Here is a 26,690-nt window from a genome sequence, read left to right on the forward strand (position 1 = left end):
TGGAGACTCTGTATCAGACCTTTCCTGACTTTATTCTTTTTGTAGCTAAGTTCTTGAGCATTGATCAATTGACAATGCCAATTAATGTCACAGTTTTCTCCTATTGGGATTTACAGCCTCTGTGTTGCTTTGTAAACATAGCTGGATACATGTACTGATTGCTGCAGAATAGAGTGTTTCCACAAGGAAGTTGTTGGGGCAGAGTTAAAATTGATAACTATTTTTAAATAGACAGTTGTAAAGCTGTGGGAATGAAGGTACAGGTATACCCCGCTTTACTAAAGTAGAGCATTCCTATGAAACCTTTCGTAAGCCAAAATGGTGTAATGACTACTATTGAAGGCTATTTTCATAAAAGCGAAAATCCATTCAAATTTCTTTTGGATAGTTAACAAAGTTTTCTTCGAAAAAGTGAATTTGTGTAAAGCGAGTATTTGTAAAGCAGGATATACCTGTATATGGGCATGGGTGAGAAAATGGCCTGGACACGAATATTAGGAATAAAGTTGCATGAATTAGTGGTCTCACAACTCTTCCTCACACCTTCTTCCTCATGACAGCCTAGTGAATTTCTATATTTTTACATTTTTTTAACATGCCCTTCTGGCCCATGAACCCGTGCCACCAAATACCCCAATCAGCCAACAATCCCCACACATTTTAAAGGGTGGGAGGAAACCAGAGAACACAGAGGAGACATAGGAAGAACATCCAAACTCCTTATAGACAGCACCGATTCAAACCTAGGTCGCTGGCACTGCAATAGTGTTGCACTAACCCCTATGCTAACTGTGCCACCCCAATCTGATTTGTAAATTTATTATTATTATGTGATCCATTTATTTCAGAGCAAGTGTGTGAAATACTGGCCGGATGAGATGTCCTTGAAGGAATATGGTGGTATGCGTGTCAGAAATGTTCGTGAGAGCCCAGCACATGATTATATTTTAAGAGAACTCGAACTTTCTAAAGTAGGACAGGTGAGGATGGCGTTAGGAATTGACATGTGGCAAAGTGTGTTTGTGTTTCCTTGTCCTAAATTTAGTGTTTGCTCTTGGAAGATTGAAGTGATTTATATAAAGATCTATGTTTTAGGGAAGCACTGAAAGGACAGTGTGGCAATATCACTTCAAAACATGGCCAGATCACGGTGTTCCAAGTGATCCAGGTGGTGTCCTAGAATTCCTGGAAGAAGTTCATATCAAACAGGAGAATATCCCAGAAACTGGACCAATTGTGGTTCATTGCAGGTATGAGAAAAGTGGGTTTGAAAGTGCATATTAAAACTTGGTGATGAATGATGCTCATTTCTTCTGTCGCAAGTCATCTATGAATCATCTTCATTAGACTGAAACTGCAAATTTTTTTGCAGTATTTGCAAGTGAGTTGGAATATGTTAATTGGTGCATTATGAATGATGTACAACAAACTTAAAATATTGAATCTACTCTTTTTCAGTTGAGTGCAAGGATTTTGTGAAATGAGTAAATTTGCAGCTTAATTCCCAATGTCTCCATGTTCCCCTTTAAACTATAATAGGTCTCTGTAGGACATATTTGGGTTTGACAGGCCAAATAAATTCTTATTGTGAAATTACAGGCTTTGTAAGGTTTGTGTTGTAAATGGTTGAAGTGGATTGTTCTCACTTTAGTCAGTCCTTCAGGGTCAAGGATAACATCCTGGCCCTCTGGATCGGTGTTTAGAGATGGCAGATAAAAGCTTCTGTGTAAGCAACAATATCAAATCATTAGAAAGAATTGACATAGGATCCAAAGAGGTAAAATCCTTATCAGTTGAGTTAAAGGTAAAGATAAAAGGACCCTAATGGCAGTTATATACAGGCCTCCAAACAGAAGCAACGATATGGACTACAAAATACAACTGGGAATTTAATAAAAAGGAAGGCATGTCAGAGGGACAACGTTACAAAAATAGTGTGGGAAAGTCAGGTTGGTACAGATTTCCAGAGAGTTTGTGGAATACCTATAGGATGGATTTTTGGAGCAGCTTGTTGATGGTCCCACCAAGGGACTGGCTGTTTTGGATTGAGTGCTATCAAATGATCCAGAGATGATTAGAAAGCTTAAGGTAAAGGAAACCTTAGGAGGCAGTGATCACTATATGATTGAGGAAATGAATGACTATTTTGGATTAATCTTATGGTAGAAGATACTAGTAGCTTATCAAACTCTCAAGGTTCTTTGGGAGGTAAAGCAAGTGCTGTCAAGATCGAGAGAGAAGGTACTTGGGAAGCTAAATGGTCTAAGGGTAGACTAGTCTCCTAGTCTGGATGGAATGCACCCTCGAATTCCAAAGAAGGTTGTTTCAGAGATTGTGGAAGCATTCATAATGATCTCCCAGAAATCAATGGATTCTGGCATGGTTCCAGAGAACTGGAGCATCGCAAATGTCACACTCTGCTGCTTAAAAAGGGAAGGAGGCCATCAGAAAAGAAGCCTTTTAGTCTGACGTTGATGGTTTGGAAGATGTTGATGTTGAAATCAATTGTCAAAGATGAGGTTACGGAGTACCTAGAGAAGCATCACAAGACAGATGCAAGTCAGTATGGTTTCCTTAAAGGAAAAACATGTCTGTCAAACTTAATACAATTTTTTTGAGGAGATAACAAACAGGATAGACTGCAGAGAACCAGTGGATGTTGTGTACTTGGACTTTCAAAAGGCCTTTGACAAGATGTCACATACAAGGCTACTTCACAAGATGAGAGCTCATGGAATTACGTGAAAGATACTAGCATGGGTAGAGCATTGGTTAATAGACAGGAAACAGAGAGTGGGAATAAGGGGATCCTATTCCGGTTGGTTGCCTGTTACTGGTGGTATTCCACAGGGGTCAGTGTTGGGGCCACTTCTTTTTACATTGTATATAAATGATTTGGATAATAGAATAGATAGTTTTGTGGGTAAATTTGCAGATAACACATAAATAGGTGGTAGAGATGGTGGTGCTGAGGACACAGGAGCGATTAGGAAAATGGGCAAAGAGATGGCAGATGAACCACACTGTTGGGAAGTGTACAGTCAAACACTTTGTTACAAGAAATAGACAGGCCACCCCTGTTATCCTTGTTAATATTTCTGCAATTTGGAATTTAGATGGGGAGAAAATTCAAAATTGGAAGGTCCAAAGGAACTTAGGAGTCCTTGTGCATGATACCCTAAAGGTTAATTTCCAGGTTGAGTTGGCAGTGAAGAAAGCAAATTCAGCATTGACTTTCTTTTCCAGAGGAAGAGCACACCAAAGTAGGGATGTAATGTTGACACTCAATAGGGTACCGGTGAACCTCACTTGGAGTAATGTGTACAGTTTTGGTGCCTTATTTGAGAAAGGATGTGTTTACATTGGAGAGGGTTCAGAGAAGATTTACTAGAATGAAACCAGGAATGAAAGTTTCTCCGCTCTTGGACTGTACTCATTGGAGTGCAGAAGGATGAGGGAGAACCTCATAGTGACATTTAGAATGTTGAAAGGCCTGGATAGAGAAGATGAGATAAAGTTGCTTTCCATGATAGGGGAGTCTAGGACATGGCCACAATTTCAGGATAAAAGAACATCAATTTCTTTAACCAGAGGGTCATGAATCTGTGCAACTTGTTGCCACAGGCAGCAGTGGAAGCAAGGTTGTTGGGTGTATTTTTAAAATATTTTATTTTTCATTTTTTAAATAAATATACATAGTAAAATCTTCAATTTCACAATATATTAAAATTTTCATACAAAAAAAAACAAGAAAAAGTCCCTCTCCCCTCCAAAATATAAAACCACATACCATCAAAGCTCACACCCATACCATCCAAAAAAAATCTACAAAAAATCTTTGTGGGGGAAATCACATCTGTTTATATTGTAACAACATCTGTTATTATCATTATTATAATTGGGCCCCTATATGGTCCAAATATGGCTGCCATAACTTGACAAATATATCGTACTTGTTTTTTTAGATTGTATGTAATTTTCTCCAAAGGTATACAACTATTCATCTCCACAGTCCATTGTGCTTTGAGTAATGGAGAGTCGGACTTCCAAGAAATTGCAATACACTTCTTAGCTACTTTGGCAAAAGGAATTTGGAATTTAGTTAATTTATTACTTATTTCAATAAAATTACCCATAAGACAATGCTCCAGATTGTCTATAAAGGCCACCCCTCTTATCCTTGTTAATATTTCTGCAAAATCATGCCAAAAAGGTCTTGCCTTTACACACGATCACATAGCATGTAAAATGTTCCTGTTTTAATCCCACATCTAAAACACATCTCCAATATTTCAGATTTTGACCTGTGTAGCTTCTATGGTGTAAGATATAATTGATGTAGGAAGTTATAATGAACCAATCCATATCTTGCATTTATAATTGATGTCATACTATCCAAGCACCAATCAGATTAACATTTTTTTATTTTATTTTTCCATTTGCATCAAATACAAACATATATTCCTACATCTTGAATTATACATTATAATAAAAATGATGCAAAATTATACATAGTTTAATTTTTATCCCCATTGCTCCCCCAAAAGAAAAAAAGAAAGAAAAGAGAGAAAACAAAAGAAAAACACCTGAATAATTTTACATGAATCAATGTTTATATTTTCTAACATATTAATTCTATCTTGAACATATTAATTGGGAGGAGTGGGTGTAGCGAACGATATGGATGGACTTTTAGCAACAAAATCCATATATGACTTCCAAATCCTATAAAATTTTTCTAGTTGATTCATTAAATTATAAGTAATTTTTTCAAATGGTGTACACTTTTGTATTTCCACATGCCATCTATCCAACCCAACAATATTGTCCGACTTCCACGTTATTACCATACACTTTTTAGCCACCACTATTGCTACACTCAGAAACTTTCATTGACACTGGTCTAGCTTCAATTTAGTATCTGTTTCATATTATTCACCTAGCAAAAATATTCTAGGATCTTTTGGTATTCATATCCTCATAATTCATCCCAATAATACACACAAATCTTCCCAAAACTTTCAAACTTTTTCACACAACCAAACTGTATGCAGTAAAGTTCCTATTTCCTTGTTACATCTGAAACACATGGCAGAGCAATTTGAATTAAGTCTATGTAATTTATATGGTATAGCTGGGGCAAAAAATTATATTGTACCATTTGATATCTGACATTAATTACACTCTCTTGACACATTCTTGACCATACCTCATCTTGAATTTGTATATTTCAATCCTTTTCCCACTTTTGTTTTGACTTGTATAAATCCTTTTTTTGCATTGTGTCTTGTAATTTTATGTACATATTAGTAATAAATTTCTTTATAAATGTATCAGTTATTAAATATTCAAATTGGCTATGTTCCAGAAGTCTAAAATTTTCACCTAGCTTCTTTTTTAAGTGTGATTTGAGCTGAAAATATGAAAAAATTGTATTATTTGGTATATTAGATCAACATCTTTCTGATATTACAACATCTAAATCCAACTCCCATCTCTCCCTTGACCTCTGAACCTGGTTTTGCACTTTCACTCTGGAGAGCATAGTATATTTTTTAAAAATTTATTTATAAATTTAAAACCACAAAAAAACTTTAATTATTTTATATTACAAATATATGTGGTATCTGTATATAAAAAGAAAGAAAAACACAAAAAAAAAGAAACCCTCTATTATCACCCCACCCCTCTCTAACCCTTACAAAAAAAAAACCAATTGTGTGTACAGATAGGTATATATATTAGGACAAGAGACCCTCAACAGAAGTCCTCCATACGATAAAACGTCCTGTAATATGTGGAGACCAATTCGGAGGAGGGGAATGTTGGAATTTCATTTAAATATTTATACCAATACTTTGTAAATATGGGCTCATATTTTACAAAATATAATATTTATCTCTTAAATTAAGTAATTTTCTTTCAAGCAATATACAATTTTGAACTTCTGCATGCCATCTCTCCAGTCCCAATGGAATAGATGTTGTCCTTCTTGACATTAAATCTCCTCCTCCAATCTGTTTATCAATCTTGTTTCAAAGATCAATTAAACATTTCAGTATTGGAGTTTCTCTCTTCTCTGTTAACATTCTAGAATTCCATTTATAAATAAGGTTTTGTGGATTTGATTCTCCAATTTTATCAAGTTCTTTGTTCACCCAAGCTGGAATTTTATTTAAATCATATATTACACTAATAAATTCCAATTGGGCTGCTTTATAATAGCTCATAAAATTGGGGAGCTATATCATAATTCCACATTAAGTTTTCCAAAGAAACCTTTTCCATTTTCCCTTTCCACAAAAATTTTCTTACAGAAACATTTGAGGAATCGAAATTGGAATTGATTGAAAAAGATTTTGAATTCTTGGAAATACATTAATCTTAACACAATTTACTCTACCTATTAAAGTAATAGGTAACGTATTCCATCTTTCCAAATCATCTCTTATTTTCTTTAATAATGGTAAATAATTTATTTTAAATACATTTTTAACTGTGGTTCCACACGAATGCCTGAATATTTTATTCCAGTATCCACCCATCTAAATTCAATGACTCTCTTATATTGTGCATAATCTTCATTTACTAAAGGCATAACTTCACTTTATCGCAATTAATTTCTATAGCCTGATATTTCCCATACTCTTTTAATCTAACTTTAAGATGATACAAAGAATTTAAAGGCTCTGTTAAACAAATCAGAACATCATCTCCAAGCAAATTTATTTTATATTCATCTTGATTCACCCTAATACCATGAATCATTCAATCTTGTCTTATTAATTGAGCTAAAGGTTCAATTGCTAAAATAAATAAAGCTAGTGACAATGGACGACATTGTCTACTTGATCTAGTTAGCGTAAAAAGGTACTGAAACCTGATCATTAGTCACTATCTTTGCACTAGGATTCTTATATAACATTTTAATCCAATCTATAAATATTGATACAATTTATAAACATTTCTCCAAAACTTTAGAGGAAATCCCATTATAGCCTATCAAATGCTTTTTTCTGCATCTAATGCTGCAGCAACACTTAAATCTCCTCTCTTTGGAGCTAAATGTGTTAGACTAATTAACTATGCCACATTGTTTGCAGATTTCCAACTTTGCCAGCCTGTTTGCTAAAGCTTTAGCTACTATCTTATAATCAACATTTTACAATGAAATTGGTCTATATGATGCTGGTCTTAATGGATATCTATCCTTATTTGGTATCACAGTAATAATTGCGATTAAAAAGGAGTCCGGCAAAGAATATACTCTCAGTGCTTGATTTAACACCTCCATAAATGTAGGTATCAAAAGATTTTTAAATTTCTTATAGTATAAACACAAAAAGCTGGAGAAATTCAGCAGGTCAAACAGTGTCCTTTATGTAGCAAAGGCAGAGATACATAACTGACATTTTGGGCTTGAGCCCTTCATCAAAGTATGAGAAAATGCTGGTGAGCATCAGAATAAAAGAGGGAAGGGGAGTGGAAGGGCAGATATGATAGGTGGAGAGGGAAGGAGAGGACAGCAGCACTGAGGGGCAGGGTTGAAAGGCAGGGGCGTGTAGGTAAAAGAACTGGAAAGGCAGGAAATGGGGAAGGGGGAAGAAAAGCCAAGCAGGTTTAATGGAAAGCATTTGAAGTCAATCGGCCCTTTCAAACTGCATTGTAAAATGGAGTTAACCAGGCAACTTGACTGGTTAGTGCCCTAGTTACATTGCAGTTAGAAAGGGTCCAACCTGGTCAATCCCGTCAAAATCCAACTGGTTCACTGACCTACCTCAGAGATAGTCAGGGAACCCAGTTAAACTTACTTAGGTCATGTCCACAGGCAATTTGAATAGGAAAATGGCCGACCCTCTTATTCCAGTGACATCACTGCTTGTGTGCGTGCGTCACTGGGCAGTCAGCTTCTGAACATCTGGCAGTACTTCTGGTGAGTGCGTGACGCATTGTTGTGGGGGTTAAATTGCCAGGTTGGCATTTTAATGGGTCAATTCCCCCTGAAATTTAAAAGGTGCTTCCAACAGTTTTGCCCCAGCAATTTCACCTGAGTTCTTGGAGGGCTACCCAGGTGCTGCAATTTAAAGGGGGCCAATGTTCATGCCATCTGGCTGTAGGGTGCCCAGACGAAAAATAAGTTGTTCCTCCAATCTGCGGGTGATCAGGGTGGGACAGTACATAAGGCCATGGTCAGACATATGACCCCGGGAGTGTGTCTTGGAAATGAAATGCTTGGTCACTGGGAAGTCGCTGTGGTTGCGAACAGAGGGGAGGTGCTGAGCGAAGTGATCTCACAGTCTGCGACCGGTCTCTCCAATGTAGAGAATGCTACAAAGGGTGCACCGATGCAGTAAATAAGTCCTCTGGATGTACAGGTGACGTGTTGATTCATGTGAAAGGCCAGGTTCTATGTTGGTTGTCTGGGGGCAGAGGGGACCAGGGCAGATGAGCAGGAAATGGAAGAGATGCAGTTGGAGGTGAAGCCACATTTGTGGAAGAAGGCAGACATTTTGGAAGATCTGGATTGGAAGACCTTATCTTGGGAATAGATGTGTCATAGATGGAGAAATTGAGAGAAGGGGATGGAATCCTTGCAGGGGGCAGGGTATGAGGAAGTATAGTCAAAGTAGTTGTGGGAGTTGGAGGGTTTATAGGATATGTCTATGGAAAGCTGGTCTCCAGAAATGGAGACAGAGAGATCCAGGAAGGAGAGAGTATTATCAGAGATGGACGAGGTGATTTTGAGGTAAGGGTGAAGTTTGATGTGAAGTGGATGAAGTTGACAAGCTCATTGTGGGTGCATGAGGCAGCCCCAATGGTAGTTGTAGAGGGTGACCGGTTGGGTCTTTGGTATACCCTCAACTACCACCCTCCTCCACCGAATAAAATACAGGCTTGATGGGCCGGATGACCTAGTCCTGCTCCTGTTTCTATGATCTTGTTTTCTTATATACTTAGCCTGGGAGAAGATGATGATGTTGATTTGCTTATCTTGTCAATGGTTTGAAAGAATTTTTGGGAGACTGCTCTGAGGTACCTGCTGTAATTAATCCCTATCTCTGTCATATCGAGGGATCACTTCAATCTCATAAGTAGTGAGCTTGTTACTGGGTTTGAGATTGAAATTTCAAAAATTCTCTTCCTCTGAGTACATTATATACCTTATTCCTTTAAGATCTCACCCATCACTGGTTACAAAAAATGGTATTAGTTTCACAGCACAACTGCCTGTGAATTTTTATCTGTAGGTTTTTTTCTTAACTGCCTCCTCACTAGGACAGTGCATTTTATAGTTCCTATCTACAACCTGGTAAGGATTTTAGTGTATTGGAGGAAGAAGACATGGACTTACTGGTCCTCGTTCCTCAAGCTATCTAGACTTAACTTTTTCATTGCCTTTGCAACTCGTACACAGAAGTCCAAAATCAAACCAGTTTCCTTGCTCTGAACTGAAGAGTTGCTTCTCCTACCATCCGCAGGATTATGACTTAATTGTATACCATTAATATTGCACAGATTTCATCCTATTTTTAACATTCAGCTCTCGTCCTGTAATGTAATTACTTTATATTCTCTCAAACTGCCACAATCCTTTGTTTAATTTTGCATCAGTACAGCATTCCAATCCCAGAAACCAATCTAGTGAATCGTATTCAGTGCAGATGGTGTTCTATGAATTTTAGCTGCATTGCAACTGGCAAATATATCCTTCCCTAAGAATCCTTCCCTAAGAATCCTTTGGGATTATACCAAGCTCTGTATAATTACACCAGATATATAGCTGTGCTGTTGTACTCCACCACTTTGCAATAAAGTTGAATGTGCTTGACTGTTTCCTTGGTGCTTGATGTACTTCCTGTTGACTGGTCTACAAAATAAAGAAGGTTTACTTTAAGGTCACAGGCAAACCACTCAAAGTGAATCTCCTAATGCGATGAATGTTCACATTTAAACGTTTCTTCACTTGAGTCCCAAATTTAAAATTATATGATAATGTTGTGATTTTTATTTTCTTCCTAAAGCCAGTGAATCCAACTTCCCAACAGCTCTCCTGTATAGAAGCTGGTTAATTCAGTACTTAGCAAAAATATTGAATTTCCGGTAAATTCCACAGGGAGTGGTGATAGCTGATCCTGTGTTTGCCCAATATCTGTTGTAGCAGTGTTCATTTTATCTAGCATTGTCCATTTGATCAAATTAGTACAGACCAGAACTGAAGTTTAGAATTCATTATCTAATGGAGAGTCAACTCTATGTTGTGGGAGAAAAATGGAGACCTGATCCAAACATGTCACCCAGCCACGCTGGATTGTAGATTGGTGTAGTTACTGTGCAGAGGCCTTTGACACATGGCGATTTATATAGCGACAGCAATCTTTCAGAAACACTTTGTCCCCTTGTCAGTTAAAAAGGAAAAGAGCACTGTGATACACCTAATGGAATTAGGGAAATGAACATTTTAATATTATTAACTTTTGCCAGCTTCAAAGGAATACTGGTCAAAAATGAGTTTCATTATGGGTTTAAAAACCTCCAGAGCAATGATCATGTTGCAGTCTCACTCACTTGGTGAAATTGTCTCTTTAAACATCAATATTCATCTCTCTTGAGGCTACTGATTCAATAGGAGAATTGTGTCATCAGCTTAATCAGATGTTTCAAACCTCCCAGAAAAGTGATGCTGACTCACTTGAGACATTGGTCTTGTATCCCTAATGCCTTTTTCTACATGGACAGAGAAATTGTCACTACCGGTGACAAGGGGGCTGGGCGGCAGCATGAGAAGGGAGAAGGAGGAATGGATTGAGATGCTGGTTTAGGTTATTGAGGAAGAGGTTTTGTGAGCTTTGTGAGAGAGAGAATGGAAACCCAGTCAACTTGAGAGTTGGGAATTGGAATCAGGATGGCAGAGCCAGGGAACAAGTAAAATTTTTGAAGGATCCATGCTTCAGAACATCATAGCTGTATATTAGGTGGAAATCTCAGCTGTTCAAGAAAGGGCTGCTTTCCTCTGCTATCTTTAGGTTAACAATGCTCAACCAGGTGTGATTTGTAAGTGTGTGTGTATATATGTGTGTGTGATACTTCTGTACATAAGTCTGTAATACTATCATACCCAGGGTAAATTTTGCAGTCTTGATGACCTCCATTGCGAAGCAAAAATATTCTAGGATACTGAATAATCATAGGGGCCCAGTTCTGTCCTGGTTCATCTGCACCCTTTCTAATAGTGCAACAAGAACTTTTTTTTTCTTTATGTTTTTCTGTTTCAACATCTTTACCCACTCTTTCTTCCTTCTCATTTCTTCCTCCCACCCCCATTTTAACCTCCTCACTATTGTTTGACACCACCATCACATCATCTTTTGCCGTCTTCAAATAATCTCCCTCTCCATGGAACTTCAATGTGCTGGCAGTGTAACATGGATTAATTATTTGTTGCAGTTAATGTGAGAATCAATCAATCCTTAGATTAATGTTGCACTTTTGCAAGTAAAACTTTTCATATGTTACCCGAGTATGAACTTCCTGCCTAAGTATATTGAACTATGAAATTGAGTTGGTTAATATTTTAATATCTTCACTTTAAAGCTAGCTTTAAATACTAACTGACCTCATCTTTTCTGCCAATAGTGCGGGGATTGGTCGCACAGGAACTTTCATTGTGATTGACATCCTGATTGACATTATCAGAGAGAAAGGTGTGTATGTACTTTACCTGCAAGATTCCCTATTAGTGTGGATTTGCACTCGATACCGAATTACAACAGTTTTAGTGCTGAACATTTTGCTCTTTGCATCCAGTGTGCATCACATTTAAAGGCAGATCCCTTGTGCCACTCTTTTCTTTAAAAACCTACGAATACCTTTTATCCAGTATTTCACTATAAATACCAGTGTCGGTGAAATAGAATAACATTGGTGTTTCTTTGGAGCTGTGTATGAAAGATGTCTCTTGAATATGGTTATGAGTATGCTTGTTTGAATATTGCACTGAAATCCATTGCAGTATACTTTACAAATTTTGTTTTGGGGTTGGCTTGTTGTATAAACCCTTCAGTGGGACATTTTGTAATGTGCATTGCACACTTTAGGTGTGGACTGTGACATTGATGTTCCAAAGAGTATCCAGATGGTGCGGTCACAGCGGTCCGGGATGGTTCAGACGGAAGCTCAGTACAGATTCATTTACATGGCTGTTCAGCACTATATCGAAACATTGCAACGTCGAATCGAAGAGGAACAGGTAAAAAATGTGCAGCAGGGAGCAATGATGACTACAAATTCTGTTTCAAACACTGTGTTCTATAGACTGTCTCTTTTCACTGCTGTTTAAAGATTGTTCATTAAAATAAACAATTTTAGAATGAGCTGGACAGACATCCGACTGCCCATTTAGCCACCCTTCCCAGCTCTTGCTCAGCACAGAAGCTTAATATGTTTTATCTTTTCTCATGGCATAAGTAGGAATAAACAATATCTTCATTGTTCTCTGAAAAAGCTTCACAACCACTTGCTTAGCATTTTGCATCTGTAAATTTACATTGCAAAGAAAAGTATAACATCAATGGGCATTTCACGCCAGTGCATTTTCCGTTGTGAGATTGACCAAGTATACCATCTTCAAACACCTGAATTAACTGTAGTCATGATATGTAGAATATTGCAATATTCCTGTCATATTAAAGAAGAAAATAACCATTTATTCCAACCCAGTTTGTGCATCAAGTACTCTAATAACTTTTGGTGAAAAATGTGTTTATTTTTGGATGTGTGGGTAGGACAAGTCAGGTAGTTTCTTCACTGGTTGTGTTCGGGCTAGAATATTAGCAGCATGCATGAGGTGCCTACGGTATCCCACTGTTTTTATTAAAATGAGAATTTTAATGAAAGTACTGTATTTCTAAGTTTCCTTTGCAATACACAGGATTTTTACTACTCACGTTACCTTTAAATATAATAGGCCTGAATTGGTACAATTGCATCACAAGGTTAAGGAGCCCTAAAATTGAGCTCACCAAGAAAGGGATATCCACCAACTGTTGTATTGTGACATTATGGCTTATACCAGAGAAAAGAAGCTATCTAAGCATTTAGTGTTTGGTAGAGTAGGTAGATAAAATAATTGATCAATTTATGTTTTCCTGTAGAATTGTTTTGGAAAAGATTAAAGTGATTGGGTGAGAAAGGAAACACAAAATATCTTTGGCAAGTCTCTTCTTCTTTGGCTTGGCTTCGCGGGCGAAGATTTATGGAGGGGGTAAAAAGTCCACGTCAGCTGCAGGCTCGTTTGTGGCTGACCAGTCCGATGCGGGACAGGCAGACACGATTGCAGCGGTTGCAAGGGAAAATTGGTTGGTTGGGGTTGGGTGTTGGGTTTTTCCTCCTTTGCCTTTTGTCAGTGAGGTGGGCTCTGCGGTCTTCTTCAAAGGAGGCTGCTGCCCGCCAAACTGTGAGGCGCCAAGATGCACGGTTTGAGGCGTTATCAGCCCACTGGCGGTGGTCAATGTGGCAGGCACCAAGAGATTTCTTTAGGCAGTCCTTGTACCTTTTCTTTGGTGCACCTCTGTCACGGTGGCCAGTGGAGAGCTCGCCATATAATACGATCTTGGGAAGGCGATGGTCCTCCATTCTGGAGACGTGACCCATCCAGCGCAGCTGGATCTTCAGCAGCGTGGACTCGATGCTGTCGACCTCTGCCATCTCGAGTACCTCGACGTTAGGGGTGTGAGCGCTCCAATGGATGTTGAGGATGGAGCGGAGACAACGCTGGTGGAAGCGTTCTAGGAGCTGTAGGTGGTGCCGGTAGAGGACCCATGATTCGGAGCCGAACAGGAGTGTGGGTATGACAACGGCTCTGTATACGCTTATCTTTGTGAGGTTTTTCAGTTGGTTGTTTTTCCAGACTCTTTTGTGTAGTCTTCCAAAGGCGCTATTTGCCTTGGCGAGTCTGTTGTCTATCTCATTGTCGATCCTTGCATCTGATGAAATGGTGCAGCCGAGATAGGTAAACTGGTTGACCGTTTTGTGTGCCCGATGGAGATGTGGGGGGGCTGGTAGTCATGGTGGGGAGCTGGCTGATGGAGGACCTCAGTTTTCTTCAGGCTGACTTCCAGGCCAAACATTTTGGCAGTTTCCGCAAAGCAGGACGTCAAGCGCTGAAGAGCTGGCTCTGAATGGGCAACTAAAGCGGCATCATCTGCAAAGAGTAGTTCACGGACAAGTTTCTCTTGTGTCTTGGTGTGAGCTTGCAGGCGCCTCAGATTGAAGAGACTGCCATCCGTGCGGTACCGGATGTAAACAGCGTCTTCATTGTTGGGGTCTTTCATGGCTTGGTTCAGCATCATGCTGAAGAAGATTGAAAAGAGGGTTGGTGCGAGAACACAGCCTTGCTTCACGCCATTGTTAATGGAGAAGGGTTCAGAGAGCTCATTGCTGTATCTGACCCGACCTTGTTGGTTTTCGTGCAGTTGGATAATCATGTTGAGGAACTTTGGGGGACATCCGATGCGCTCTAGTATTTGCCAAAGCCCTTTCCTGCTCACGGTGTCGAAGGCTTTGGTGAGGTCAACAAAGGTGATGTAGAGTCCTTTGTTTTGTTCTCTACACTTTTCTTGGAGCTGTCTGAGGGCAAAGACCATGTCAGTGGTTCCTCTGTTAGCGCGAAAGCCGCACTGTGATTCTGGGAGAATATTCTCAGCGACACTAGGTATTATTCTATTTAGTAGAATCCTAGCGAAGATTTTGCCTGCAATGGAGAGCAACGTGATTCCCCTGTAGTTTGAGCAGTCTGATTTCTCGCCTTTGTTTTTGTACAGGGTGATGATGGTGGCATCACGAAGATCCTGAGGCAGTTTACCTTGGTCCCAACAAAGCTTGAAAAACTCATGCAGTTTGGCATGCAGAGTTTTGCCGCCAGCCTTCCAGACTTCTGGGGGGATTCCATCCATACCTGCTGCTTTGCCACTTTTCAGTTGTTCGATTTCCTTATATGTCTCATCCAGGGTGGGAACCTCATCCAGCTCTAGCCTTAGGGGCTGTTGAGGGAGCTGGAGCAGGGCGGAATCTTGGACTGAGCGGTTGGTACTGAAAAGAGATTGGAAGTGTTCTTTGGCAAGTAAGATTAAAGAAAATCACAAACCATTCTATAACTATCTCGTGAGTAAGAGGGTAGCCAGGGAAAACGTGGGTCCCCTTAGAAACTATGGGGTAATCAAAGTGCGGAATAGGTGAGGCCCTAAATTAATGTTATTCATCTATATTCACCAAGTAAAGGGACATTCAAGATAGTGAGTGCAGAGAAAGATGTGTGGATAATCTGGAGCATGTCATGATTGAGAAATAAGGGGTGTTAAATGTTACAGGAAATGTAGGGTTGATAGTTTCTCAGGGCCAGGTACGATCTGTCCCATAATGCTATAAGAAGTAAGAGAGGAGATAAATGATAAAGATTTTTGCACCTTTGATAGCCACAGAGGACACGTCAGAAGACTGGAGGATTTTAAAATTAAATTTAAATTTAGACATACAGCATGGTAACAGGGCCTTCCAGCTGCACTGGATTCAAATCCAGATTACTGGCACTGTAATGCCGTTGCTCTAATCCCTATGCAAACTGTGCCTCCCTAATTGCGAAATGTTCTTCCCTTATTTAAAATGGGCTGCAAAAATAAGACAGATAACTACAGGCCAGTGAAATTTGTATCAGTGGGAGGCAAATTATTGGAAATCCTGAAGGGTAAGATTTGTATACATTTGAAAGACGGACTGTTCAGGGACAATCATCTTTGTTTTGTGTAGGTAAAGTCCCTTCTTTTTTTATTGGCTAGATCTAATTGGCCAAAGGAGAGACGTATTCTTAACGATGAGCTGCCGTTTCATCTGCTTGGAACCTGCATACTCAACCCCTCCCTTGCAGCTTGTTCCCACACTCCCTAGTCGAGATCCAAAAGGAGGCTAAGGGTAGTGGCAGAATGATGCTTCTGTGACCAGTGGTGAACCACTGGGATCAGTGCTGAGACTCATGTTTCTGATGCAATGACTTGGATGTAAACAAAGAGTTTGTATATGGCTTGATAGTGGTGTTGTTGATAGGATCAAAGGCTACAGCAGAATATAGATCAAATGGAAAGTTGGGCAGAACAATGGCAGATGGATATTCATCATGAACCATGTGCGATGATGCATTTTGTGAAGTCAAATAGGTTAGGACATGTACAATAAATGATGGGAAGACGAGGAATGTTGATAATGGAGTTCAGGTTCATGGTTCTCTGCAAGTGGCAGCACCAGTTGATAGGATGGTGAAGAAACAAAATGGTTGAACAAGCTAATGTTCAGTGGTTTGTGTCTAGGTCTGCCCAGCTGTCTCTTAACATACAACACCTTTCAATCTCTTGCCATTGAAATAATTTTTTTTAACCAAAGTAGTTTTTTCTTTCTTTTTAATTTTTTTATTGATATATTGTTTAGATATTAATTATAAAGCTTATATATAATGTAATATGGAATATGAGTCAAATATAAATTACTTTACACATTGTCGTATATGATTCTCAAAAAGTGAAAAATCCTTGAGAATTTCACCTTATTCTAATATTGAGATCTATATTGTGATTATCTAAATAGACCAATCTCTTCTAGTTGTAAAAAAACCAAAATAAGAACAAAAGAAAAAAGGAAGGAAAAAACCATACTAATCTAACCCCTCCCACTAAACATGGTCACCAGCAAATAAATTATAAAGAATCTAGTATCGGCTCTCGAACATCAGATAGAAAATCCCCAGAGCTTCCCTGCCTAAGTAATAAAATTATGGTAATAGTCCATGAATGGACCCCATATCTTGTCAAATTCAACCTTGATCTCCTTAACATTCTAAGGATTTATATATTCAAGGCAATTTTGCTTCATTTGAACAATTAACAGTTAAATTCAACCTTCCTAATAGGTATTTTTTTAGATATTGGTATATACAAATTAGCCATTTTGTTCAGTCTAAATTCTCTAATTTTCCTTGAATTCCCAATACCAATGTGCTTGATTTATTTTTTTGATTTAGTTTTCCCATGGTGGATCGATAGCAATTATTTATAGCAATTTGATGGACCTAAGAATATGTTCAGGGTCGGAAATCAAGAATGAATGGGAACAAGATTTGAATGCATCAATTTCAGACGCAAATTAGATAACACGCTTGATCTGATTAATAATACTTAATTCCGTGCACAACATTGTTTAATACAATTTAAAGTTGTACATAGAATACATGTATCCAAAGTTAGGTTACCTCATTTTTATCCTGATGTTGATCCATTATGTGACAAATATAAAATTTTTGAGGCCTCTCTGATTCGTGTGTTTTGGGTATGTCCAGAGCTACAAGAATATTGGGAACAATTCCTTAAAACTCTTATCACAGATTCTTAGAATTAAATTAGAACAGTGTCCTTTTATTGGTTTGTTTGGTTATTCTCTAGAAGAGAGAATTTCCTTGAATTCAACTCAAAAGAGAATAGTAGTTTTTCCTTCAGTGATGGCCAGACAAGCAATTTTGATAAGATGGAAAGACAACATAGTACCAACTCCTATGCAATGGTTACAGGATGTTATGTCTTGCTTGAGTTTGGTAAAAATTAGATATAATGTCAAAGTATTTTTTAAATAATATATTCCATCATCCTGTGTTTTCACCTGTTCATTTAGCCTACATACATATCCTTGAATGTTCTGCAAATCCTTCTCATGACCTAGCTTCCTTTTGGAAAACTTGGATATTTAACACTTGGTCAGTTCACCCAAACATTAATGTAAGTGTGACCAACTGGGGTCCAACATTAATTCTTGCAGGGCCCACTAATCACAATCTGAAAAAAAAAAACCTTTATTCTTACTGTTTTCTACCTATTAACTAATTCTGAATCCATGACCGTATTCTACCCCAGATCCTATGTACTCTTATTTCAGTTTAATAACATCTTGCGAGGTGCCTTATTGAAGGCCTTTGGAAAGTCCGCATATGCTAAACCATTTATTTCCCCATATCTAATCTTCCAGATACAAATTCAGAAAAACAAACCCAACTGCTTTGTCAAATATGATTTTCCTTTCATAAATCGACCTTGACTCCACTACTGAGCAGTTGCTACTAAACTGTGGGGCTATTCAACTACAGAGATGAGTTGTGAAATTTCCTTATTGTCTAGCTCTCCTTTCCACTGGACAACAAAGATTTTGCTTCCTGAACATTTTTGAGTGTACTTTATGGATTTTGGCCACTTGATCACGAAAATCACCTTAAATTTTCCCCATTGCATACTGTTTTTTAAGTATAACCTATTTTGTGGTTTCCTTTTTTAGATTTTATTTAAATTTCTATACATGCATTAATGTCCAAATACAGAAAAATATCCATCATACATCTCAAATCACTAATGCACGTTGTTATATGCCCCCAACACCTCCCATTCCCTTCCCCTAAATAATAACCCCAAGACCAGAAAAAAGAATATCAGAAAAATAAAATTTCAATACATTCAATCAACTTTTGCCTTTATATTATTCACCATATACTAATTCCAAGGAGTTGATAAAGTTCTCTGAGGTTCAGGGAATACGTTTCATAAACTAATACCTATAATGTGTAGATATGGGCACATTTTCAAAAAAGTATCATTTATTTCTTAAATTACATGTAATTATCTCAAGAGTTAAACCACTATGTTTTCTTGTAACTGCTAATGCAATTTTCATAAATTCCTTTTGAAACATATTCATTTTTTTAATCTCAAATTAATTTACCTAAATTAACTTTGGATGATCAGAGAGAGTTGGCTGTTCCTTTCACACTAATAGAGGTTAGGAAGGTACTGAATTCTTTACAAAGTAATACATCTCTGGAAGAGGATGGATTCCTGCCTGAATTTGATAGAGTTTATTAATGCCCCCATTTATAGAAGTACTAAAGCAGGGGATAAAACACCTTACCGAAATGATTTAAAACCGAAATAATAATAGTGATTCCAAAAAAAGTAGAGATCCTTTAAAGCCATCTTTATATAGACCTATATCTTTATTAAATGTAGATTATAAAATAATAGCAAAAATGTTAGCAAATAGGTTGGCAAAATACTTACCAGAGTTAATAAATATTGGATCAAACTGGATTTGTTTTAATAAAAAGTCAGCAGATAATATAATTAGATTGTTGAGTATAGTACATTTGGCCCAGAAAAGAGGAGATATGTGTAGCACTGGCTTTAGATGCGAAAAAAGCGTTTGATAGATTAGAATGGGACTTTTAATTTAAAGTACTTGAAAGTTTAGACTGGGGAAAACATTTATAATTTGGATTAAAGTCTTGTATAATGGACCAAAAGCCAAAGTGGTAACAAATGGACAAGTTTCTGATTTTTTTTTTTCTCTATTAATGAGATCCAGCTTTATTTATTTTAGCAATAGAACCATTGGCAGAATTGATTAGGTCAAATTCTGATATTAAAGATTTTAGAGGTGGTAGAGAGGAACATGAAATTAATTTATTTTCAGATGATGTATTTTGTGATTTCCTGTCCTATTTTAAGTCTACTAGTATATTGTGCACAAAGCAAGCTATTTTAGTCAGGCCAAGCATGCCTGGACATGCACTCAGTGCAGGTGCTATGCAAATATTGTCTTGGGTCTGGGCATGCTTAGTCAGGATAAATGCAGACAAGTTGTAAAAGCAGATCACATAGACAGATACTGTGCATTTCATTGATATAGATTGAATGCAATTTGAGTGTACTTAACATTTATTGTCTTCAGGAAGATTCAATACAGCAAAAATGTCTTGTCAATGTCGTAGCAACTGCGATATATTCTGTTACATTTGTGGTGAGTAAACGCTTAAGGCTCAAAGACACAGTATGACGGCACTTATTAAGAAAGCCTACAAGCTCTACTTTGGTTGTAAAATTGGTGACCAAGGCAAACCCTGGGCTCCTCACATTTGTTGTGCACCATGTGCAGTCAACCGAGAGCTTGTGTCAGCATCATCATGTGATTAATCATGTTAAATTCAATAAAAGTCAATTTAATGTTTCTCCAACATTCTACATGAAATAGCAAATCTGAAATTATATTTGTATTCATTTTGAAGTTGTTTATCATAATCCGCAATTTTTTTTCAGGAAGCAAACATTTTGAAATAAATTATTGTCATTGTTGCTAGTCAGTCAGGTACAGATCAATTTTGGTTGAAATTCTAAAAGACGTAGCAGTCTCTTTTTTGGGTGAATGCAGTTGTTCTGTCATTAGACTGCATCACAGGTGGTTTGACTGAGCTGAGAAATATGTGTGGGGTGCCGCAGAGAGTGTGAAGGACATCGTGAACAAATGGTTGTGTACATAATTCTCCATCATACTCTGACAAGGACACTGCCTCTTTTCCAGAAAAGCAAGATAAAAGGTCGGGAATATACAAACATCAAATATTCCTTATCAGATCTGACGTGTGGAGGAGATCAGAGCCCTTTCCCTCCTTGCACACCCAATCCAATGTACACAGAGTAAGTGCAGTCCGTCACCTTGGTATAATCTTCAAAATATTTTAATAGTAGTTGTAAATATGGAATGCAAAACTGCTCTTGGCTTGTTTGTTGCCATTTGTCATTGAAGTAACCATAAAGAAAGTTGGGGAAATACAATTTACTGTGAAGCAGTACTCAGTGCCCTTCCTACAATTGAGGTAAAATAGAAGGAGTCTTATTCTGTGCAAGGTCTCCATTTATGGTGCTGAATGCCGAAATTGACAACTCTTTCCCTGTAAGATGTTTACAAGCCCATGTATTGCCAAGATGAACAAACACGAGCCCATGACTTTTTAAACCAATGGGATGAAAACTTCACACTGGTGATTACATGTTGATTATATTCCCTGGTGACTCTGATAGATCAACACTTTCCCAAATAAATTGTTTTCATTGCTCTGTGTGTCTGGTTGGAGATAAAATTCCCCTAATCTTAAGGAGCCACTCACCCATTTTTGTACTGAAAATTACTGAGTGTGCATTCTCATTCCTTCAGGTTTCAAATTTTTTGTGGTGATTTTAAAAACTTTAAATTTATTTTTTCTGTTTTCTTATTCTTACACTTTCTCAGTCTATTTTTGCTATCTATGCTCCTCTCTACTCTATTTTGAACCAGTCTTGGCATTTATCCCCCCCATCCTATGTCACTAATGCACTCCCCTTCCTAATTCTTCTGCTGTTGATTTATCATTCCTTTAGTCTTATTAGTCAAGGAATAATTGTTTTGCTCATTCTGGACCTAGATTCCCCTTTTCCCCTTGCTACATACTTACCAGCAGTGATGTAAATTAAAAATACTTCTTTCTAAAATGAGCAGGGGCAAGTTTGATTAATGGCAGGCGCTGCTTTATACACTGCTGCAAGAAGTTCTGGCCCTTTGTTCCCTTGGCGTGTATTAAAAGCAACATTAATTTCAGGTTCATCTGAAGTTTCAGATCATTACTTGCACTGAAAGTGGACAAGCTGCTTGGAGACAAGTAATGATGCTGTCTGTGGTGCCTGTAATTTATTGGGCCTTTCTTAAGTTTCCCTTCTGTTTGGGCAAGTTTTATTTGCTTTTATCATATAACTTGGTAAAGCATTCCTTATTTAACATATTCTGCAGCATATTTATAAAGGATAATTAACCATATTCTGTTCAAAGATGCAAATAGTCCTGTAATTCTCACTGGGAGGGTAATTAATTCATCATTTGTAAAGGGAGTTGAGGTGAAAGTTCACCATCATTAACAGGACTTATAGACTCACTAATGTTGAGCTGTGCAGAATACATTGACTGAAAATTAATCTCTGTGATCAATTTGAGAAATGTTGGGAGTAAAATTGATATGTTTTTAATGAAATTGTTGGGTATCATTAATGGCTTAATGTTAACCCATTGTGTGCAAGTTCCCTCCCTGGCTGCAGCTGCAGATTTTTTTTAAAAATAATTTGTAAAGAATTAGCATTTAACTATGACCAAAAAAAAAGTGAATTCAATCATTATCACTTGATAACATTAAATTTTTCAGCTGTTATTATTCAGTTCTGCACAGTTGTTAAGATGGTTAACTTTGCAGCAATTCACATTGTATTTAATCACATATGAATAAGGAATGGGTATTTGTCTAATAAGTTGCCAGGGATGTATTCATTATGGTAGAACAGCTGTAAATTAACCATCAAATTCGGACATGAAATTTACTATCTGAACATTTTGAGAGAGTGAGGGACCCAATTAAGATGTTAACAACATGAGGGAAGTTGTTGCTTTGATTCTTTTCTCTCCACCCCATCTCTTAAAATGCACTTTTACAGGTACTTTTCATGAAGTGTGTTACCTGCCTGTACCATGTTCTCCAGACTGCATTCAAAGTACAACAAGTCTGTTACCATCAGTCCTGACAGTGATCGAGTTCAAAGAAAAAAAATTCCATGTTATTATGGAGTAAATGAGATAAACAGTCAGGGGATTGATTCTATGTGGTGTAGCTGGGTTGGAAAAGAATAGATGGGCATGGAACAGCCAAGTGATTGCTGTTTGAGATAGAGAAATATTAGGCTTAACACCATTAAAGGAAGCAAGGGATGTGGCACTTAGGCAGGAAAGTGATGCTGAGTTTAAAACTTTGCTGTGGTCTTGGTGAACAGCAATGCATGCATGGGGGATGGAATGACGAACTCCTGCTCTTTTTTTTTTAAATCTTGTGTTCTTGTGTGGTCTTGGTGCAGGATGAAAGATGAAGGTGGCAGGATATATGAAAATGTTGGTCTGATGCAGCAGCAAAAGGGCCATAGATGAAAGTGTCCCAGTGTTTGGAACAATATAGAAAGAAAAAAGGTAAGATTTATTACTCTAATGTTTACTACTTTACTTAGTTTTACTTAAACTATACCCAAGATTAGTGGTTGCTAATAAAAGGGTTCATTATTAGTCGCAGTTCATTATAGTCTCTCCTCTGCCATTAAGTAAAACCACATTCTGTCATGTATCTAAACCTTCCTACGTATTCCCTTGGTGTCCAAAAATCTTCGAATATATCCAATGACTAAGCACCCCTAACCCTCTGAAACAGAGACTTCCAAACATTTACAATTATAAAAATAATTTGTTCCTCATCTTGGTTCTTAAAACAATAACTTAATTTCTTGAGATTTTGTTTCCTAGTTCTAGACTGTTGGACTAGAGGAAATGGCATCATGGCATCACATACTATTGTTCATGAAATCATCTTACACTAATCCTGACAAAATATATGACCCTGACTCTGGTGGTCTATTTTACAGTTTTTTCATTTCTTCAAGTCAAGTTTATTATCAGTCCTCGGTGCAAAACATGCAGACGCACAACCAAACGTAACACGTACAGACAAATAATACATATGCAGAACAAATAATTTATCTATAAAAATAAATAAATATTGTTTTGTACAAATGAGAGTCTCAGAGGGTTAGTGTGAACAGTTTCACTATTCTCACTGCCTGTGGGAAGAAATTGTTCCTCAGCCTGGCAGTGCTGGCTCTGAACTCCTGTATCTCTTCCCTAATGAGAGCAGCTGAAAGATGCTGTGTGCATGGTGAAAGGGGTCAAAATCCCAGTAGATCACGTGGATGGGGAAGGAGGAGGGAGATTTCAATGATCCTCTCTGCCACTCTTATGGTCCTGTGTTTTGACCTCCAGTCCATTTCTCTGAAGCAACTGTACTACATTGGGATGCAGATCTTGAATATTGGTGTCACATTCTCCCCTACAAATCTAGTGAAAAGATTTAATTCTTTTGGATTTTCTTATTAATTCTGTCTACTGTTAATTAAGCACTATGTACGTTGATATGTCTTTTATTATTTTGAAGAGAGTGACCCCTCTTCAATGTCTAATCTGATATGAGGGTGACATCACCACATGTTTGCAAAATGATTCAACCTTTATCTTCTTGTGATAGTACAGATCTATCTCCAATGTACATAGTGTATATAGTTACTGTATCTAGACTGTGCTTACAGCGATTGGCTGAGAGCTTAGCCACACCTATTGTCTGGGCCTTAAAGGGTTGTGTCCCTAGCCAGGTCGGATCATTCCGGACTGGTCGGCCACCTGTGAAGAGCTCCGGTCTTTTGCTAATAAAAGCCTTGGTTTGGATCAACAAGTCTTTGGTTCTTTCGACGAGCTCTACACTTCTGAAGTATAATTTTTTTTTTTCTTATCCAAAGATCAATGAAGCATTTTCATGATATTTTCTATTGTGTAAGGGATCACACTTAACACAGTCCTAACTGCAAAGGCACTTTTTTTAATTGTGTCACTGGGTACAAATGAGAGTCAAGAACCTCTGTTCCCTCCCTAATGGCATAGTTGAGGAGCTAATGCCAAAGCTTCGTATCAAGTCTGATCGCAGAATAGAGGTCCTGTGAGGAGTTGAATCGTGTATTATTGCTAGGGTAGGATTTTTTTTGATAAACATGAAGGGAGATTTGAAACAATAAAATTGGAGTTTATTCATGGGCTTTTAACTTGGAGCAGAGTTGAAGAGAATTGAATCCAGGATTTGAAAATGATCTGGGAGCAGGATTCTGCTCAGCATGGAGTAATATAATAAATGAATCTTGCCATAATAAGCTCAGAAGGTAAAATCATTGATGGGGAAATGGAGACTACCATATGTGCTACATTGCAGTTTTGCAAGTTTTAAATAGATTTACTGAGAAAGTTGCAGTGTAACAAGTTTCAACTGTGTCCTTGTAAGTGCAGAATATAATAAGACTCTAATAAAAACCTCTTGCATTGTTCTGAAATTTTGATTGTTCAGCATTGGCTTACAAGGGTATCATTTCCCACACACCCTTGAAACTTGCTGAGAAATGTATTATACTACTGAACAACATCTTTAAAAAGTGTGCTTGGGTATGCTTGAATAGTACTCAAATTCCAACTTGTGCTTGATAATTCTGTCAGTTGGAATATAATGACCATAGATAGAAGCACGTGTTTCCCTCTTTTCGGCTCTTCTAGTACAATAATCCATTGTGAAATAGTTTACAATAGTTTACATTTCTACCTTATGTCAAGAGTGTTGCTTGAAATTTACATTTTTATTTGTATGCTTCTTTCTCCCCCAACCCTTGCTTCCTTTAGGAGCATTGAGCTGGCTGTGAAAAGCAGAGGAGAAACGAAAACACTTTGGGTGTGAGTAAAATGGAAAAACAACCATTGAAGGCTTAGTTCAGAGCATTGTGGAATTTCTTTCTTTCACCACCCCTCCCCATTTAAACACTAAAAGTGAACATTAGCCTCCATAATTCTTTCAGAAGATACTCTGTGCTGGTACATAAAGCATCACCATACTTTATGCATTGCTTTACAGTATTTTACTGATGTGGAACCCAAGTGCCTTTTTACAGTCATGGCCTCTCTGCAGTCATTTACTTCACATAATTCTTTGAGAACGAACTCTTTTTTTTCTTTAAATGTTGAATAAAAAATCCTGATAAGGTTAAGTTGAAAATTGTACATTCATTTGGATATTTTAAATAGTTTCCCTTTAACAACATGTCCATTGACATTGATGTAGACCATTGAAGTATCATGTATTGTACCTTTTGATTTCCTTGTTTCAATTAACACGTTAAAAAGAAAGATTGTTGGCATTTGCACAGAGGATTTGTCCTCTAATTCCTTCCCCTTGTTAATTTGCTGGAAATAGTTTGTTTTAAATGTCTGTTTATGAAAATGATTCACTGGGCATAGCCTTGCTTTGTTGGAGAATAGATGTGTGCTAATGTGTATTTTTGTTTAATATCAAAAATGTTAGTTTTCATTCCGTGCCAATAAGGTTTCTTTCCCTTGTAACAATGAGAATCCAGCAGCCTTAGTACTGTTTAAATCTGAAGGTCTTGCTCCCTAAGGAATGTGACACATGGTTGGGGTGCCGGAGGGATTATCTTTTAAACTAGTTTGCATATTAGTCATCCTATAACAATTCATTCTTAGTATTCTGTGCAGCGTGTGGTAGGCTGAGTCTGGGCCAGTCTAGGATATGCCAGTCTGTAAGAGAAGTCCACCCAGAAACAAATGATCTTCCTCCCTTGTGCCTCTGAAGCATGATGTCTGTTTAGATCCCTTACTCCCACCCATTGTGTTCCTGAATTCTTTGCCATTTGGTATTACAGGATGTGTGTTCCACATCAATGATTCAAAAACTGATTTATTTGATTTAAACATTTTATATGTAAATTTACATCTTATTTTCTACATAGTTTTTATGACACTTTTCAATCCTCAAATTGGGCACAAAATAATGGTTGAATGTCTAATAATGGGGGGGGGGGGGGGGGTAATGGATCAAATGGCTATACTAGTGAAACTGAATGTTTAAGCCAGCATCACCCTGGTTTTTCTCCCTGAAACCAGCACAGCATGAGGCTTCTCTGAAATGCTTGGTTCCGGTAATTGTGGAAGTGGAGTCACTTAAAGAGGAAATTATTCCACAAATCAATATATACTCCCAAGAGGAAGATTCAAGTTGTTTGTCTCACTTCCTTTCAAGAGAGGTGAGGATACAGCCCAGAGAAGCCAAGACTTTTTCAACCCAAGTGTTGCTGGTATCATTCGAGGGAGACGTACCATCCAGATTTCTGCCTGTC

General features: G+C 37.7%; 1 protein-coding gene across 3 annotated transcripts in view; it reads left to right on the forward strand.

Annotated features, from left to right (window-relative positions):
• Positions 1-26,374, forward strand: part of ptpn11a (protein tyrosine phosphatase non-receptor type 11a) — a 94,591-nt gene extending 68,217 nt beyond the window's left edge. For all 3 annotated transcript variants that reach the window (XM_069932767.1, XM_069932766.1, XM_069932765.1), the window contains 7 exons: positions 849-980; positions 1,096-1,250; positions 11,635-11,702; positions 12,096-12,247; positions 20,434-20,549; positions 22,782-22,890; positions 25,183-26,374. In XM_069932767.1, the coding sequence (XP_069788868.1) occupies positions 849-980; positions 1,096-1,250; positions 11,635-11,702; positions 12,096-12,247; positions 20,434-20,549; positions 22,782-22,851 (693 nt within the window). In that variant the 3' untranslated portion in view covers positions 22,852-22,890; positions 25,183-26,374. The remainder of the gene's footprint in view (positions 1-848; positions 981-1,095; positions 1,251-11,634; positions 11,703-12,095; positions 12,248-20,433; positions 20,550-22,781; positions 22,891-25,182) is intronic.
• The last annotated feature ends 316 nt before the right edge of the window (positions 26,375-26,690 follow it).

This window comes from Narcine bancroftii, chromosome 4 (genome assembly GCF_036971445.1).
Source record: "Narcine bancroftii isolate sNarBan1 chromosome 4, sNarBan1.hap1, whole genome shotgun sequence".
Taxonomy (NCBI): Eukaryota; Metazoa; Chordata; class Chondrichthyes; order Torpediniformes; family Narcinidae; genus Narcine; species Narcine bancroftii.